General features: G+C 56.6%; 3 protein-coding genes across 5 annotated transcripts; all 3 read left to right on the top strand.

Annotated features, from left to right (window-relative positions):
- The first annotated feature begins 475 nt into the window (after positions 1-475).
- Positions 476-715, top strand: SMIM40 (small integral membrane protein 40). Its single transcript, XM_056132468.1, has one exon. It carries the CDS (start codon positions 476-478, stop codon positions 713-715), a length of 240 nt encoding a protein of 79 aa, XP_055988443.1.
- Positions 716-8,057: 7,342 nt separating this feature from the next.
- On the top strand, positions 8,058-13,254 carry DAXX (death domain associated protein). Of its 2 annotated transcripts, none has more exons than XM_056132445.1 (8): positions 8,058-8,216; positions 9,461-9,716; positions 9,897-10,731; positions 10,823-11,040; positions 11,183-11,384; positions 11,538-12,009; positions 12,660-12,879; positions 13,045-13,254. In XM_056132445.1, exons 2-8 carry the CDS (start codon positions 9,507-9,509, stop codon positions 13,102-13,104), a joined length of 2,217 nt encoding a protein of 738 aa, XP_055988420.1. In that variant the 5' UTR covers positions 8,058-8,216; positions 9,461-9,506; the 3' UTR covers positions 13,105-13,254. The 2 variants fall into 2 exon arrangements, with proteins under 2 accessions (XP_055988420.1, XP_055988419.1); XM_056132444.1 differs by having other exon boundaries at positions 8,059-8,216; positions 9,458-9,716; positions 13,045-13,253.
- A 357-nt stretch (positions 13,255-13,611) lies between these two features.
- Positions 13,612-17,123, top strand: ZBTB22 (zinc finger and BTB domain containing 22). 2 transcript variants are annotated; one of them, XM_056132450.1, is made up of 2 exons: positions 13,612-13,782; positions 14,615-17,123. In XM_056132450.1, the coding sequence occupies exon 2, from the start codon at positions 14,684-14,686 to the stop codon at positions 16,598-16,600; it is 1,917 nt and encodes a 638-aa protein (XP_055988425.1). In that variant the 5' UTR covers positions 13,612-13,782; positions 14,615-14,683; the 3' UTR covers positions 16,601-17,123. The 2 variants fall into 2 exon arrangements, with proteins under 2 accessions (XP_055988425.1, XP_055988424.1); XM_056132449.1 differs by lacking the exon at positions 13,612-13,782 and adding an exon at positions 13,923-14,006.
- The last annotated feature ends 266 nt before the right edge of the window (positions 17,124-17,389 follow it).

Below are 17,389 nucleotides of genomic sequence, written 5' to 3'. Positions count from 1 at the left end.
GGGCCGAGGAGATAGTACAGTGGGTAGAGAACTTGAACGTGGCTGACCTGGGTTTGATTCCCATCTTCCCACACTGCCAGGAGTGATCCCTGAGCTCAGAGCCAGGGGTAACCCCTGAGCATTGCCAGGTGTGGCCCAAGAACAAACAGAAAAACCAAAGACTCAGAGCTTCTCTGCTAGGGATGAGGTTCCAGTGGCAGTGCTCATACCCTGCATGGGTGAGTCCCTGGGTTTGGCACCACAGGCCTCCTCCCATAACCACCAGATGTAGTACTGGTGCTGCCATCTTTCCACCTAGCATCATCAGGCATGAGCCCCACAAGAGAAAAAAAAAGTGATGCAAAGGGATTAGAGGCTCTCTCTCCACTTGGACAAGAATTAGGGTCAAGCCACAGTGCCCCGTAATCCCGGCGCTGCTGTGCCAAGGGTTCTCTCAGCAGCCTCACTGAGCCAACCAGTTGTCAGAACGTGGAGGATGGCGGAAGCAGGAGGAGTTGAGGAAGAGGATGTATTCCTAGCCTTTGCCCAGGGTCCCTCTCCTCCCCGAGGTCCTTTGCGACGGGCCTTGGACAAGACCTTCTTTATCTTCCTAGTTCTCATCTTGACACTCCTGATGTTGGATGCAGTTTATCGGCTGCTGGGGCTGCTTCCGTGGACCAAGTTTGGGAACTGGCTCTTAGAAACACCTCAGCAGGAGGAGGAGTTGGAGCTGTGACCCCCATCCCTGCAGGCACCTTCTTTCCCTGCCAGAAAGGTGAGGGGAAGACAGGAAAGAAATAGGGGAAAGAAATGGGACTTTGGGGGCCTGTGAAAAGGGACATGGACACTGGGGTGGGGGTGTGCTTAGAGCGCTGTACTTAAATTCCTGTGCTGGCTAGGGACAGGGCAGATGACGCGAAGGGCTGGAGTGCATGCTTAAACAAAGCAGCAGTTCTCAACTATGTTTTTAATTGTATCTCTGCGAGATAGATCATTAACTGAATCTGTTCATGACTGGGTTTCAGTCATACAATGTTGCAACACCTTTCCCCTCACCAGTGTACATTTCCCACCACCACTGTCCCCAGGTTCCCTCCCACCACCCCTCAACCCGCCTCCATGGCAGGCACTTTTCTTCTTTCTCTCTCTCCTTTCGTGCATGATGGTTTGCAATACAGGTACAAAGAGGTCATTATGTTTGTTCAGGGTGTTCACTATTTTTGTCAGGAAGATGTAGGGGGAGCGGCTTTTTTAACTGGGTGGCAGTTTTGGGGTGTGGATGTGACTGCCGGGAGTTCCAGAAGTACAGGGAGGGGAGGGAAGGTAGCCCATCCCGACTCCGAGAAAGCGTGGAGATTCCTGTTACTAAACCTGCATACCTAAATTTTCAGCAGATTAATATCTTGGTGAGGTCCATCCCAAGACAATGGAGTCCAGCCAGGGGCAATGTGGTGATTTTGGATTGTGGGAGCAAGAGGATGCAGGGGACTCTGTTTGGGTGGACACTAGGCTAACCTGCTTCCTTTCAACTACCCTGGTTGATTCAGCCATGCATGGGTCCGAGAAGATTTACTGCATCTTTCTGATCCCTTTCGATATTTATTTATGACTCTCTGGAATAAGGCTGATAAATGAGCTTGTATGGCAGAGTTGGAGATTATGGGCATGGCTCCCACATACTTAAATTTTGGTGATTTAATTTCTTAGAAAACATGGTCCCGAGTTGTTGGAGTCTGGCCAGAGGCAAAGCAGCAACATTTAAAAAAAATTGTATTATAGGGGGGCTAGAGCGATAGCACAGCGGTAGGGCGTTTGCCTTGCATGCAGCCAACATGGCTGACCCGAGTTCGATTCCTCCGCCCCTCTCAGAGAGCCTGGTGAGCTACCGAGAGTATCTCGCCCCCATGGCAGAGACTGGCAAGATACCCGTGATGTATTCGATATGCCAAACACAGTAACAACAAAGTCTCCAATGGATACGTTACTGGGCCCGCTCGAGCAAATTGATGAACAACGGGAGGACAGTGACAGTATTATGGGGCTGGAGAGATAGCACAGCGGGTAGGGCGTTTGCCTTGCACGCGGCCGACCTGGGTTCGATTCCCAGCATCCCATATGGTCCCCTGAGCACCGCCAGGAGTGACTCCTGAGTGCAGAGCCAGGAGTAACCCCTGTGCATTGCCGGGTGTGACCCAAAAAGCAAAAAAAAAAAAAAAAGTATTATTTATTTAGCTTTTGGGGCCAGACCCAGCAATGCTCAGGAGTTACTTCTGGTTCTGCACTTAGGAATTACTCCTGGAAGTTCTTGGGGGAACCATATGGTGTAAAAAACTATGCACGTTGGTTGAAGGTTGTGTGTTCGTGGGCTCTCTAAATGGCACTATCTTACCACCCGCGTTCGGTGCTCTTGAGCTGCTGTGTATGGCCTGGATGGGGACGACTGTTGGCCAAGGGCAGACGAAGGAAGACAGGAGAGCCAAGTCGGTTGATTGATCAGATGCCGTTTATTCCATTCTCCCCACACGCCTGCCCCATTCTCTCTGAGCCTCCCATTCTAGTCTCACACTGTTCATCATTCCCGTTTCCTTCTGTCTCTCCCACTCATCTCTCTGCACTCCATCTTGCAGCCTGGGCTCGCTCTCTCTCTCCATGCACTTGCTCCTGTATTCCTCTGCATTCTTCTCTCTCTGTCCCCCTAGCTAGCCTCTCCCTGGTCGGTCCATCAGGCTGCCCTGCTCTCTCTCTCCCCAGCTCTCTTGCCTCCAACTAACTCCCCTTCAATCTGGGCTGACACCACACCTAGTCAGGTAGCAAAATCAACATAAGAAAGCCCTTCCTGAGGGCCCACCTGATAGGTATTCTAAAGCCCTTCCTGACTGCCCCAGGCAAAATACCTCCTAAGGTGTTTTTCTCCTTTCCTCAGTCCAAGAACTAGTTATTTTTGTTTGGACACAGTAAGAGATCCCACTGAGGCTTGTAGGGCAGCTCTCCTGGGAACATCTTGCCACAGACTCAGACTACAGTGCTCAGGCCAGATTAATCATTCCTAACCCTAACAGAGTCCAAATCTAGTTATTACTTTTTGGATCATGACAGCTTTTGTCCATGACCAAGCTCTTAATTTATAGGTAAGCATTATGGCGCTTTGGCCAGGCCCATCTCCATGCCAGGGTAGCGCATAGCTTACTGCTCACCCTGGTTCCATCCAGTCCCTCGTTTGGGACCCTGCTTTTGGGGGCGCTAGAAAGTAAAGGCTGAGGCTTAGGTGAGAGAACAGATGCCCAGGAGGGAAGTATCACTGAGAGTCACATTACAAAAGCATAGCATATACTGTCTTCTTGTGTCCACACAAAAAGGACACTGCTCTGAATAAATTATGCAAAGGATTTAGGGAGAAGAGAAAAACAATATTTACAAGTCAACAGAGCACAAAGTAAGAAGTTACAAATAAACACAAAGGAATGGGAGCACTGTGATGGGAACAACCCAATAAACCTAAACTACCTGAGGCTACACAGGAAGGACAAAATAGTGTTGCCCTACAATATGGGATGCCAGGGATGAACCTGGATCGACCATGTGCAAGGCAAATGCCCTACTCACTGTATTATCGCTCTGGCCTCCAAAGAAGCAACTTTGGGGTGTCAGAAAGCCCGAGGGCACCATCAGGCTGCTGCTCTTGCCCAAAGGGTCCAGGTTGAACTGCCTGTGGCACTGTGTCCTCTGGGCCCCAGTGGTGGTGGTGGCAGAGTCCCAGCAGCCACCAGGACCAGGGCCAAGTGTCTACCATATGCAGCTCAGGTGCTCTGGGTGGGCCAGAGCCACCAGTCCAGCAGAACCTTCCCGGGAGCACATGCCCCCCCTCCCCCCAATGCCCCGGCCTCCCACCTGGTCTCCAAGCAACTGGTGCTCAGGGAGATTTTTCCTCCATGATACTCTGCGCATAGCACCATCAGCAAGGGCTGATCCCGGGAAGCAGTGGCGGCAGGGACGTCCTGCCAGCAGCGAGTCCCCGGGGCCACCCGAGCAGGGCCCCCATGGTGGGAAACCTGGGCGCATCCTCAAATCTGGACCCGTTCTCCATGGTGGTTACAGGTTCACCCCAAAGAGCACTATTCTTCATGCAAAAATTCTTCTGCCATGGCAGCCCACTGCTCTTAGCACCAAGAGCTGCTGGGGCTCCACCAGCTTCAACACCTGCAGCCACACTGCACCCACATTCACAAGCCCCACTCCAGGCCGGTGATCCACGGTGGAGGAGCCCCAGATTTAATCCCTGGCACCTCATGGTCCCCCAAGAATCTTAGCAGCTTTCCAAGAGTCTTTTGGTTTTGGGGTCCCAAATCTAAAACTAAACAAACCAAGTTTCTGTACCTATTTGGGAAATAATTTTTGTTTGCCGTTATTATTTTCTTTGGAAGGGTTTGACTTCCAAACTATGCTCAGGAAATGCTGGTGTTTTCTCCCAGTGATTCTCAGCCAACTGGGCAGGTTTCCAGGGGACCCTGGGTGCCAGGGTCTGCTGCATACAAGGCAAGCAACCTTAAGTTCCATATTGTCCCTCTGGTCTTGCTGGAAAACCCTTTCGTTGTTGTTGCTGTTGGGTGTCGGACCACACCTGGCAATACTCAGGGGTTACTCTTAGCTTTGCACTCAGGAATTACTTCAGGCAGTGCTCAGGGGGCCGTATGAGATGCCAGGGATTGAACCCGAGTTGGTTGCATGCAAGGCCTTCTTACCCACTGTAAGAGTAAGACTTTGGCCCAGGGAAATTTTTTTAAATTTGTATTCACATGTTTAAAAAAAAATTTTTTTTTTAGGGCCAAAAAGATAGTACAGGGGTTAAGGCCTGGTTCCTAGCATCTCATATGGTCCCCTAAGCACCGTCAGGAGTCACTCCTAAAGTCAGTGCCCCTGAACACTATTGGGTGTAGCCCAACCCACCCCCCCCTTAATAAAAATAAGGAAAATAGATCAGAGAGTGTACAGCAGGTAAGACATTGGCCTTGTATGCAGCCAACCCAGTTTTGATCTCCAGTACACTCTATATCCCAAACAAAAACCAAAATAAAACAAGAAACTACCACTCTCATCACTATTTTTTTTGACTTTTTTTTTCCCTTAAATTTTTATTAGTGAAACACCATGAGGTACAATTGTAGACTTACAAATTTTTGTGCTTGGGTTTCAGTTATACAATCATCACTCTATTTTTCTCCTTGATTGCAAAAACCCAGGAGTAAGCCCTGAGCTTTACCAGGTGTGGTGCCCCCCCCCAAAAAAAAAACCATTCTGGGGCCAGAGATCTATATAGTACAATGTGTAGGGAACTTGCCTTTGACACAGCTGACCCAGGTTCAATCCCAGATGCACCGTGTGGTCCCCTGAGCCCCTGCCAGGAGTAATCCCTGAGTGCAGAGCCAGGAGAAAGCCCTGAGCATCACCAAGTATGCCCTCTCCCCCAAAATATCAAACCAAGATCTCATTCGTGCAAGACATGCAGATTACTGCTGAATCACATCACCAGTGCAACCCTATATTTAAGTTGTTAAAAATAAAACTAGACTTTTTCTGGTTTTTATTGGGGATGGGTGGGCAGAGGGGCAGGGAGAATTTGGGTAACACCTAGCTGTGCACAGGGCTCACTCCTATGCACTCAGAGATCACTCCTGATAGTATCATATAGGGCTTGGGGATTAAATCTGGGTTGGCTGCAGACAAGACACCTTAACTTCTGCACGATCTCTCTGGCCCCTAGACTTTTTAAGCCAGGGATTGAACTCAGAGCTTCACACAAGCAAGACAAGGCTTTACTGCCCAAAGTAACATTTTAATGAGCTAGCCAATGTGGAATTTATAAAGTCTTCATGAAAGAGGCTACACATCTTTTCTTTATGGGGGGAGGGGTGTGATTGGGTCACACCCAGCATGCTCAGGGATTAGTCCTAGCTCTGCACTAAGGAATTACTCCTGGCGGTGCTTGGGGTACTATATGAGATGCTGGGGATTGAGCCTAGGTCGGCCGCATATGCAAGGCAAACGCCCTAACTGCTGTACTATGCTCTGGCCCTTACACATCTCTTTAAGACAACATTGTTTCCAGGAGATTTCATGGCAGGTAGTTATACTTTCAACTTTTTTCATGAGGGAAAGAGTACAGTATCAGGGGAAAGAAAGAACCTCTACTGCAGGTATTTACACAGGGAGATCAATTTGGGGAAAGTTGAAACCTGGAAATGTTACCTCTCAAGTCTGAGTCCCTTTCAGGGAGTTTTTCCATTCTCCAGTTTAACACTGAAGCTTAGGTGAGTGGCAAGAAGTAGTTTGGGTCCCTTTCATAAGAGAGAGAGTTTGTGGATATGGGGCTCCGATCTAAGGAACGCTGCAGTGTTTTTTTTTGGGGGGGAGGGCACACCTGGCTTACTGCTGAGTCTATACCCAGAGAGATCACTCCTGGTGGTGCTCAGGGGATTATATGGACTGCTGGGAACTGAACCAGGGTTAAATGGCGTGCAAAGCAAGCACTCTATCCCCTGTGCTATCACACTAGTCGAGAACTCTGCAGTCTTTGTTTCAGGAGGTGGGAAGCTCCAAAGATTGAAACCATGTGACCCTCTCAGATCTCTCATTAGAAACTCCCCTTTGGATACCCATGCCTCCTTGAGTTCCTCCAGGTTCCCTAAACAGGTTGAGGTGGACTTTGCCATCAGTTGTTTTATTTTTCCACTTGTCTAGGTTCTTCTCTAGGAAAGAGAGAAGGAAGTATTATACAAGCCTCACATCATTCCAGCACTGAGCAGCAATTTGCAGATTCTACTCAAAGCCTGAGAGTCCATCACCTCCTCAGGTCTTGGGGCTCCTGGATTTAAGCACGGACTCCTGGTGATCCCTGCCTGCACCTTCTGAAAGTTTAGTTTTTCAAAGTTTATTTTTTACCTGATTTAAGATACTGCATCAGCACACTGAACTTCCGGCAAGGGCCAGAAAGCCCATCAGGGATTGCAAACAGGAACAATAGGCTGGGGTCCTAAAGGGATATGGTTAAACCATAATGACTGTTTGCTTCATGGACTCCAGCTAGAACCACTTTTGCTCTGTAACAATCTTGCTTTGCTGCCTTTGCGTGAATTTACCCGGCACCAGGATGTAGGCCTGGTGAGCTAAACAAATTTTCAGGTGTTCAGGAAAGTACTGGGGCGGGGGTGGGGGCGGCGGAGGGGGCACCAGGATGAGCTTTTTTTAAATAAAAAAAACAGTACTTCTGCTGTGAGGCTGCGCTTGCCTAGGACAGCCGGCCAGTCGGTGTCAATAGACTCCTTCAGATTCTTAATTCGGTCCTGGGGGTGGGGGGGATGGGGTGGCTAACGATTGCGACCCCACAACGTGGTGATCCCCGCCTGCATCTGGCGACTGACTCCCCGACTCTCCTCGGAAAAGGACGGACCTAGGTCCCACCTGCTAGCTCGGCCGCTTTAGTGGCGATAGAGCTGGAAAAACTGCCCGACCACAGCAGCGAGGCGTCGCGTGTGATGGTAACGATCCCGTCTACCCACAGATAACGACGCATCTGTCTAGCGCGTGGTACTCATTTGTGGACGTGTGGGACTTCACGACTGGGAGACGCAGGCGGCTGGCACAGAAGCAGCTGCTGGAAAGCCGCAAGGAAGGCAGCATCCAGGGAAGGGGAGGGGCGGGCGGGGGTCACTCCCTCTCGAGAGACCCCCGGGCCCTCCGCCAGCGCCGAAGGCGTCCCGGAGAAGTCCTTTATCCTCCGCGGAGCCCCGGCCCCGACCGCGAGGGGTGGCGCGTTCTTCGCCGCACGCGACAGGCCAGCCGCAGGGCCGGATGCAGGAAGTTTGTGATTGGCGGAGACGCGGCAGCACCGGGAGAAAGGAGCTTCCCTGGCGGCACGCCCGGGCCGGGCCTAGGCAGCGCCGTACGGCAAGATGGCTGCCCCAAGGTAGTCTGGGAATCCTCCGCGGAGATAAGCCCGCCCAACCGGGCGGAGGGAGGGAGGCGTAAACCGCCCGCCGGCCCAGGGGAAAGGAGCCGCTCCGTCACTTCCGGCCGTCGGAGTCCGTACGACAACATGGCCGCCGCGGAGGCTCCGGGCGGAAGCGCTTCGACTTCCGGTTCGGAGTCGGCCCGCGGGGGGAGGGATCCGCGGCAGAAGGCGGAGGAACCATGCGAGGTTCTGAGAACCGCGGCGAGGGTCGTCTCGACAGACCGTTTCTGAGGTGGGGGCCGGGCCGTGCGGGGAGCGGCGCCGGGGCGGGACCCGGGAGGGCGAGGTGCCGGGGAGCCCCGGGCGCCGAGTGCGAGCGGCCCGCGGCGGCACCTTCGCGTCTCTGTCTAAAAGGGGAGTGGGGCGGCCGGGTCCGAACTGGGGGAGGGGGCTTGGAGGGAAGCTGCCTCCCCCCATCCCCCGAGCAGGCGGTGGGACTCGGATCTGGGGTCCGAGCGCAGTTGGGAGGTGCCGGGACGGGGCTCGGGGCCGGCTGGAGGTGACAGGGAGAGAATTGGGGTGGGGGGGATTCCGGGTGGGAAGCCGGTGGGATGCGGTGAAACGTCTCCTCCCTCCTGCCCCAGTTGAGACCCATCCGAGGGGGGCGTAAAAAAGTCCAAGGAACGGCTTGTTTGGAGAGATGCCTCCTTTGCTCCGGAGTCTAGGAGTTGGCGTGACCCTAAAGAATAGGGTTGAGGGTGTAGGTTTTGGTGCATTTGAGGAGGGGGACCACCCTCGCGGTGGTGCCAGGTTGGGGTGTGGGGGGGCACCTCCACACGGGCCGGGCAGGAGCCCCGAGAGTGACCGGGAGGCGGCCCAGGGCTCCCGCTGGAAGGAGGGCTCCCGCTTGGCAGCTGGGACGATAGCGGAGATCCGAAACTGGACGCTGAACCCCCACTTGAGGGGTTCGAGCTGGGCGTGGGGATACTCGGGGTTTTCGGGTCCCGGGGTGGCACAGAGCCTGGAGAAGCGCGTGGCACTTAGTGGCTCATGGGGGGGGGGGGCGGCCGAGCTGGGGGAGGGGATTTGGCAGGAAGCTGTCCTCAGGAGGGAGTGGGACTTGGGTCTGGGGCCCAAGCAATGGGCAGAACCCGGGACCGACTTCAGCTGACGGAGAGTGGGCTGAGGAAGCCAGTGGCAGGGCCTGGGTGGGCCCGGTGGGCTGGGGTGGGTGGGGGCTGGGAAAGTCAACTTGGCCACTGTGAGCCGCAGCAGGGAAATGGAAACTAGAAACAGGATACCACGGCAGGGGCGGGGTGGGTGGGTGGGAGAGCACTTGAAGGCTTTCTGGTAGTTTGGGGGTACAAAGCCTGCAGAGGCCGATGGTCCAAGTGGGAAGAGAGGCCTGGAGGACGCTGTTGGGGTCTCCGTCTGGGTGTCAACAATCCCTACCACCCTCCAGAAGACCGGCAAATGTGTGATGGGATGGGGTGAGGCTGCAGGGGCTCTTTCTGAGGCCCCAACCCCTTCCAGCAGGAATTCCGAAACCCCCACCACTTCCCTCCGGGGGATTTGATCCCCCATGGCCACCGCTAACAGCATCATCGTGCTGGATGATGATGATGATGAAGACGAAGCCGCTGCTCAGCCAGGGCCTTCCCACCCACCCCCCAGTTCCACCTCATCCAGGGCTGAGGCCTCTGGCTCCTCTCAGCCCCCGGGGGCTGGGGGAAGCACTAGTTCTGGCGGCAAGAAATGCTACAAGTTGGAGAATAAGAAGCTGTTTGAAGAGGTGAGCTTTAGGGGAGAAGGTTTCTTGACACAGGGCGGGGGGAGGCTGGCACCACTGGCTCTTGGTACTTTCTTTCCCGCTAACCCCTCACCTTCTTTCTCTCACCCCTGTCCCTTGTTTCTTCACCCCCCCCCCCCCCCCCCGTCCCCTCTCCCTCCATTACTTCTCCGATTCCGCCAGTTCCTTGCACTGTGTAAGACGCAGACGGCGGACCACCCTGAGGTGGTCCCATTCCTCTCTGAGCGGCAGCATCGGGCCCACCCTCTGTTCTTGGCCTCAGCGGAGTTCTGCAATGTCCTTACTCGGGTCCTGTCCCGGGCCCGGAACCAACCAGCTAAGCTTTATGTCTACATTAACGAGCTCTGCACTGTTCTTAAGGCCAACTCTGCCAAAAAAAAGTTGAACCTGGCCCCGGCTGCCACCGCCGCTGGTGAACCCTCTGGGAGTCACCCCCTCCCAAACCCTTCCTCGGACGCTGACCCCAGTGCCACCACCACCGCCTCTGAGGTGCCAAGGACCCGGGGTTCCCGGCGGCAGATCCAGCGCCTGGAGCAGCTGCTGGCGCTGTACGTGGCTGAGATCCGGCGACTGCAGGAGAAGGAGTTGGACCTCACCGAATTAAACGACCCGGACTCCACATACATGCAGGAGGCCAGGCTGAAGCGGAAGCTGATCCGCCTCTTCGGACGACTGTGCGAGCTAAAAGAGTGCTCGTCGCTCACGGGCCGCGTCATCGAGCAGCGCATCCCCTACCGGGGGACCCGCTACCCTGAGGTGAACCGGCGCATTGAGCGGCTCATCAATAAACCCGGGCTCGACACTTTCCCTGACTATGGAGATGTCCTGCGGGCAGTGGAGAAGGCCGCGACCCGCCACAGCCTGGGCCTCCCTCGACAGCAGCTCCAGCTCATGGCCCAGGATGCCTTCCGAGACGTGGGCGTCCGGTTACAAGAGCGACGCCACCTGGATCTCATCTACAACTTTGGCTGTCACCTCACGGATGAATATAGGCCAGGTTGGGACTGGTGAGGGGCCCACTGGTAACTGTTCCAGGTCGGGTCTCTTCTTCTGGGCTGAGTGTTTTAACTTCTTATCTTCCCATCTAGGCATTGACCCTGCACTTTCAGATCCTGGCCTAGCCCGGCGCCTAAGGGAAAACAGGAGCTTGGCCATGAGCCGGCTGGATGAGATCATCACCAAATATGCGATGATGCAAGACCAGAGTGAGGAGGGCGAGAGACAGAGGAGAAGAGCCCGGCTCCCCCAGGCCTCCTCGTCCCACTCTGCAGACCCTCCCTCTGGGACGTCCTTGGAATCTGGTGAGGTATGGAGGGTTAGACCCTTGAGCTAGACCTGGTCCTTCTGCGCGGGCATCCAGGGGGTCTGATGGGGCAGTGTAGAAGGAATGCAAGAGCGAGCCTCTCTGGGCCAACGGATTCCTTCGAGAAACTCCTTTGTAATTCCAGGGTCCTAGTGGGATGGCAGCCCAGGAGTGTCTTAACACCTCTAAGGCTGAGACGGATGATGAAGATGATGAGGAGAGTGAGGAGGAAGAAGAGGATGATGAGGAAGAGGAGGAGGTCACAGATTCTGAGGAGGATGAGGATCTGGAGCAGATACAGGAAGGTCTGGGGGACATTGAAGAGGAGGAGGAGGAGGAGGAAACAGGTATGTCAAGGAAACGGTCCTCTCACATCAGTTTCCTCTGCTCTGTTGGCGGGAGCCACCTGGGTGCTTTCACTTCCTCCTCTTACTCTTGTTCTCCCCCAGCTATATTCTTTCCCCCGGTTCTCATGCAGCCCTTCCCCTCTCCTTTTCTAGGTCAAGATGGAGACAAGAGCCCCATGTCCCCGCCACAGGTGTTCACCAAAGTCAAACTGGAACAGAGCACTGGAATCCGGGAGTCGTTGGGGGAACTGCAAGATAAAGAACTCAGAGTGTCGCCGTCCTCACTGTCAGGAAAGCCCCTGGCGCCCCCCAGCCTAGATGCCGAAAGCAACGGCGAGCACCTGGAGGAACTACCCGTGGCAGAGGAGAGCCCCATGTCCCAGATCTTTGAGCTGGAGATTGAAGCCGTGACTCTGGATGCCACCCCATCCCCCGAAGACAGGGACATTTCCTCTTCCAGAAAACAACCCGATGAGCCCCTCACCACTGTCGTGGAGAATGGAGCAGCTCTGGTCACCTCCACTTCCTTTAATGGAGGTGTCTCTCATACCTGGCGAGATTCCAGCCCCCCCTGCAAAAAATCTCGGAAGGAGAAGCAGACAGAAGCAGGGCCTTTAGAAAACAGGTAACAGCACCAAGGAGAGATTAGGGGGGCTGGAGCGATAGCACAGCAGGTAGGGCGTTTGCCTTGCATGCGGCCAACCCGGGTTCGATTCCCAGCATCCCCTATGGTCCCCTGAGTACTGCTAGGAGTAATTCCTGAGTGCAGAGCCAGGAGTAACCCCTGTGCATTGCCAGGTGTGACCCAAAAAGCAAAAAAAGAAAAAAGAAAAAAAATGGAGGGATTAGAGGGAGCTTCATTGCAGGGTGGGAGCCAGGTCCGGCAGTACTTAGTGTCCAGGCAATGCTGGGCACTGAACCCAGATGCCGACATATGCAGCATACTGCCATTCACTCCACTCCAGCACTCGGCGAGGTCCTCCCTCCCGACCCTGCAGGGAGCTTTCTGTATATTTTTGGGGGGGAGAGGAGTGTTGGACCATACCTGGTGATGCTTGGGAACTACTCCAGGCTCTGTGCCAGGGATGGCTTCTGGCAGTGCTCAGGGACTGCAGTGGGCCTTGTGCAAGACAGCTTCTAACCCGACCTATTGCCCAAGCCCTGAAAGGGCGCCCTGAGTGTACGGAGAAACTGAGTCTGCGCGGAGCGACTGCATAGACCCCAGTCCAGCCCTCAGCTCCCAGACCCTGCTTTATGCTGTGTTCCTGTCCCTAGGTATATAGAGAGGCAGAGCCCGGTGCGTGAGAAGAATGGGAAGATGCGTGTCCTTCCCAACCCTCCTTCCCCTGTGGCCTCTTTGGCCCGGGCTGCTGATTCCTCCACGAGGGTGGACTCTCCTAGCCATGCCCTCGTGACCAGCTCCCTCTGCAGCCCATCTCCAGCCCGGTTTCCCCCAAACCCCCCACCACAGCCCATCCGGCCTGGTACTTGTAAGGTAAGAGGGGGAGGCTGTTTTTCCTGACCTGCTTTCTCTCCTTCCCTGTTCTGTCAGAATGGTGCATCCAACTACATGCTCTCCCCCTCCCCCCATCCCCCTTTAGGAAACCCTTCCCCCTCCCGTTATTGCAGACCTCTCCCTTGATTCTTTTCTCCCTTGCAGACGAGTGTGGCCACACAGTGCGATCCCGAAGAGATTATCGTGCTCTCAGACTCGGATTAGCTGCCTCCAAAACGTTTGGGGATAGTATTTGCCTCACACCCCGCCTCCAAAATGTTTGGGGATAGTATTCGAAGGCTGGTGGGCAGCCAAGGACTGAGGAAGGGATGGACTGAGCTAATCCCTCACTGGCCGTGTTTCTTTTCAATAAAGATGCATTTTACACAAATATTAATAAAATTCTTTTCTTACTGTACGTATACCTGACTTCCTTGTCCTGTGCGCACGGAACAATATCAGCTGGTCCCTGGGTCAGGGTTGGCGGGGCCGGAGGGCCCTGCACCAGGCCTCCCGTGCCCGGAGCCTTCCTCTCCGGACCAGCTTCTCCACTCTGGCCGCGCTGCCCAACCGCGCCGACCCAGAGCCGAGCCCAGCTCCCGCCCGGGAGCGCTTCACTTTCCCACTTGGAGCAGTCGGGGTGGAGAGGCCAATCAGGGCCCGCTCGGGGTCACTCGGCCAATCCGGGCCCGGAGGAAGGGGGCGGGGCTTCGGGGGGACTGTCAGAGCCGGAGACGCGGCCGCCGGGCTAATGGCTGCGGCTCGGGGGCGGAACCTGAACTGCCAAGGCCCGGACGCGTCGCCAATGGGAAGAGGCAGGCGAACGAAATTAAAGGGGAGTGAGTGCCTCGGCCGAACCAAGACCTGAGTCTTCAGCGGCGGAAGAGACCTGGTATCTTTAAGGTGGAATGAGGCGAATGCTTTTTAAAGGAGAAGTGGCTGCGTCGGCCGAGTATTGCCCAGCGGCTCGGGCGGGGTGTCTGCCTATGCCTTTAATGCCGGAGGGGCGGGAGGCGGAGCGGAGGCGGAGGGCGGAGGGAGTCGGCGCAAGATGGCGGCGGGAGGGGCCCAGGCTGTGGCTCTGGCCGCCGAGTGAGGGGCGGGGGGGGCCCGGGGGCGCGCGGCCGGTAAGCGGGGACGCGCGGGGTTGGGGGGCACCTTCCGGGTGGGAGAGGAGGTCGAAGTGGCTCCTGGGGCGGAGCAGAGGGGGCGGGGTCGATGGGGGCGGGGGTAGACAAGGGGCGGAGCCGACAGGGCTACGGGGGCGGGGCCACGGAGTCGCAGGGGGCGGAGGGGCGTGGCCGGCGAAAGAGCGGGATTTGGGGGGTGGGGGGGAATGCATAGCATAACCTTAAGGGAAGTGGGAAGAGGGATGGTTTTCCGTGGCGGAACGGACTTTACCTCCCCAAAGACAGGCTTGCAGAGGGTAGATTTTGGAAAATCAGGCGCTCAGGAATATAGAAAGTTCTAAGAGGGGCCATGCCACTCCTGAAGAACATCGATTTTTCTGATTTCCAAGGAAAGAGCACTGCTTTTGCTTTGTGTTGCTTGTGCATTTGTTTGATGGCTGTGACCGTATTAAATTCAGTTTAGGTGTCAGATGGGTAGAAGAGGATTATGGACTTCACAGTGATGTGGAGTTACTCAGGTAATGATGGGTGTGACCATGTTTTTCATCCATAAAGGACTGTGTTTATGAGATATCTTCTTGTTCTCTCTCTTTTTTTCTCCCCAGAGACCCCCCCGGCCGCCCTCCTCCTTCCCTTGTACTTGTGGCTGGGGGGGTACCCCCTCCCTCCAGGCCATGGAGCCCTCTGCTCTGTCCCCTGGTGGGGCAGCACTTCCCCTGCCTCTGTCGCTGGCTCCTCCTCCACTGCCCTTGCCTGCAGCTGCCGTGGTCCACGTGTCCTTTCCCGAGGTGACCAGTGCCCTTCTGGAGTCCCTCAATCAGCAGCGGCTGCAGGGCCAGCTCTGCGATGTGTCCATCAGAGTCCAGGGCCGGGAATTCAGGGCTCATCGTGCTGTCCTGGCTGCTTCCTCCCCTTACTTCCACGACCAGGTCCTGCTCAAGGGCATGACCTCCATCTCTCTGCCCAGCGTCATGGACCCGGGCGCCTTCGAGACCGTCCTGGCCTCAGCTTACACCGGCCGTCTCAGTATGGCCACTGCGGACATTGTCAACTTCCTCACCGTGGGGTCTGTGCTCCAGATGTGGCACATTGTGGACAAGTGCACTGAACTCCTTCGTGAAGGCCGGGCGTCGGCCACTGCCACCATCACCACTGCTGCAGCCACCTCAGTCACGGTCCCCGGTGCTGGGGCCCCGTCAGCAAGTGGAGCCACTGCCACCATGGGCTCTTTGCGCTCCCACGCCTCCAGCCGGGCCAGTGAGAACCAGTCCCCCAGCAGCAGCAACTACTTCAGTCCCCGGGAGTCCACTGATTTCTCATCCTCCTCCCAAGAGGCGCTCACGGCGTCAGCAGTGGGCAGTGGCGAGCGTCGAGGGAGTGGCCCTGTTTTCCCAGCCCCTGTGGTTGGCAGTGGGGGGGCTACCTCTGGGAAGTTGCTGCTGGAGGCAGACGAGCTGTGTGATGATGGTGGGGACGGAAGGGGTGCCGTGGTCCCTGGATCTGGCCTCCGACGACCCACTTACGCACCCCCCAGCATCATGCCACAGAAACACTGGGTTTACGTGAAGCGGGGTGGGAACTGCCCAGCGCCAGTGCCCCTAGCTCCCCAAGACCCAGATCTGGAAGAGGAGGAGGAGGAGGAAGATTTGGTACTGACCTGTGAGGATGATGAAGATGAAGAGCTGGGGGGTGGCTCCAGGGTTCCAGCCGGGGGAGCACCTGAGGCCACCCTTAGCATCAGTGATGTCCGGACACTGACGGAGCCTCCAGACAAGGGAGAAGAGCAAGTCAATTTCTGTGAGTCTTCCAATGACTTTGGCCCCTATGAGGGTGGGGGTCCTGGGCCAGGCCTCGATGACCCAGGAGGGCCCACCCCTTCCTCCTATGGCCCTTCCCACCCGCCTCGACCCCTGCTCCCACTGGACATGCAGGGCAATCAGATCCTGGTCTTCCCATCCTCCTCTTCCTCCTCTTCCTCCTCCTCCTCCTCCTCACAGGCTCCAGGCCAGCCACCGGGAAACCAAGCTGAACACGGGGCGGTGACCCTGGGGGCCTCCCCGGCTGCGGGGCTGGGGGTGCCAGGTGGCCCTGGCGGGACCCCCGTGGCCACGGGCACTGGGGATGGGAATAAGATCTTTCTGTGCCACTGTGGAAAGGCCTTCTCCCACAAGAGCATGCGCGACCGCCACGTGAACATGCACCTCAACCTGCGGCCCTTTGACTGCCCCGTGTGCAACAAGAAGTTCAAGATGAAGCATCACCTGACCGAGCACATGAAGACGCACACGGGCCTCAAGCCCTACGAGTGCGGTGTGTGCGCCAAAAAGTTCATGTGGCGCGACAGCTTCATGCGTCACCGGGGACACTGTGAGCGGCGGCACCGTCTGGGCAGCGCGGGACCCGGACCGGGCCCGGGTCCGGGCGCCCCCACCGGACCCGCCTTGCCGCCCAAGAGAGAGTCCCCGGGAGCTGGCGGGGCCAGCGGCGAGGAGAACAGTGTGGCTACGCCCCCGGCCGGCCGCCGTGGCTGGTCCCCGCCCAGCGTCCCCAAGGTGGAGATGGGCTTCAACGGGGGCGGAGGAGCGAACTGACGGGAGGGGCATTTCAGGGAAGAGGGTCGGGGGCGCGCTGGCCCGATGTCCTCCCAGCACACTCACTGTCTTCCTTATCTCTGTGGACTTGTATATATTCTGGACGGGGACCCACGTGGCATCGCCGGCCACGCACCCCCGGAACTCCTCGGCCCTGCTCTCCTGGAAGGACCCCCCAGGACGATGCCCGCCCTTCCCTCCGACAGGTGCCGGAGGCCCCTCGCTCCAGAACGGGGCGTCGGGAAAATGGGGGGAGGGCGTGGGGGGGTCCGTGGAGCATCCTAACGCGCCAGAGTCAAGGGCCAGGCGGTTTTGGTGTGTCCGTGATGTCTGTGTTCGTGGTGTTGTGGGGGCCGGGCCTGTGTCCCCGCCCGTGTCCTAGACCCCCCGCCCCGACCCTCCCTTAGGCCTTTATTCCCACCCTCCTCCCCCGCACCCCACGCAACTGGATTCTCTACGGGGAGGGCTTGGAAATGCGGGAGTAAATCCTTAGGAGTCCAAGGTTTTTATTTTAAATCTTATTTTTTTTAAAACGGTGATTAAAAAATATTTATTGGTCATTTCACTTGGCTTTTCTCTAGCTCCTGTGTATTGGTAGAGGTGGGTAGGGCGGGGTGGGAACGGTGCCCCAAGCGGGGCAAGGAGCGGGCTGGGCGTGACCAGAGCGTGGGAGCATGGGGGGGGGCGCCCCTGGCCCGATCCCGGGACCGCACCTGCCACGCGTGACCGTGGGCTGGGCGTGACCAGAGCATGGGAGCATGGGGGGGGTCCCTGGCCCGGCCCCGGGAC

Source organism: Sorex fumeus, unplaced genomic scaffold (assembly GCF_029834395.1).
Source record: "Sorex fumeus unplaced genomic scaffold, SorFum_2.1 ptg000094l, whole genome shotgun sequence".
NCBI lineage: Eukaryota > Metazoa > Chordata > Mammalia > Eulipotyphla > Soricidae > Sorex > Sorex fumeus.
This window is presented reverse-complemented; position numbering and strand designations above follow the sequence as displayed.

Excerpts from the sequence above, each read along its gene's own strand:
- DAXX (XM_056132445.1), top strand. The coding sequence starts at position 9,507 with ATGGCCACCGCTAACAGCATCATCGTGCTGGATGATGATGATGATGAA. Across the intron at positions 10,732-10,822 it reads CACGGATGAATATAGGCCAG|GCATTGACCCTGCACTTTCA; the intron begins GTTGGGACTGGT and ends CTTCCCATCTAG. Across the intron at positions 12,010-12,659 it reads GCAGGGCCTTTAGAAAACAG|GTATATAGAGAGGCAGAGCC; the intron begins GTAACAGCACCA and ends TCCTGTCCCTAG.
- SMIM40 (XM_056132468.1), top strand. The coding sequence starts at position 476 with ATGGCGGAAGCAGGAGGAGTTGAGGAAGAGGATGTATTCCTAGCCTTT.
- ZBTB22 (XM_056132450.1), top strand. The coding sequence starts at position 14,684 with ATGGAGCCCTCTGCTCTGTCCCCTGGTGGGGCAGCACTTCCCCTGCCT.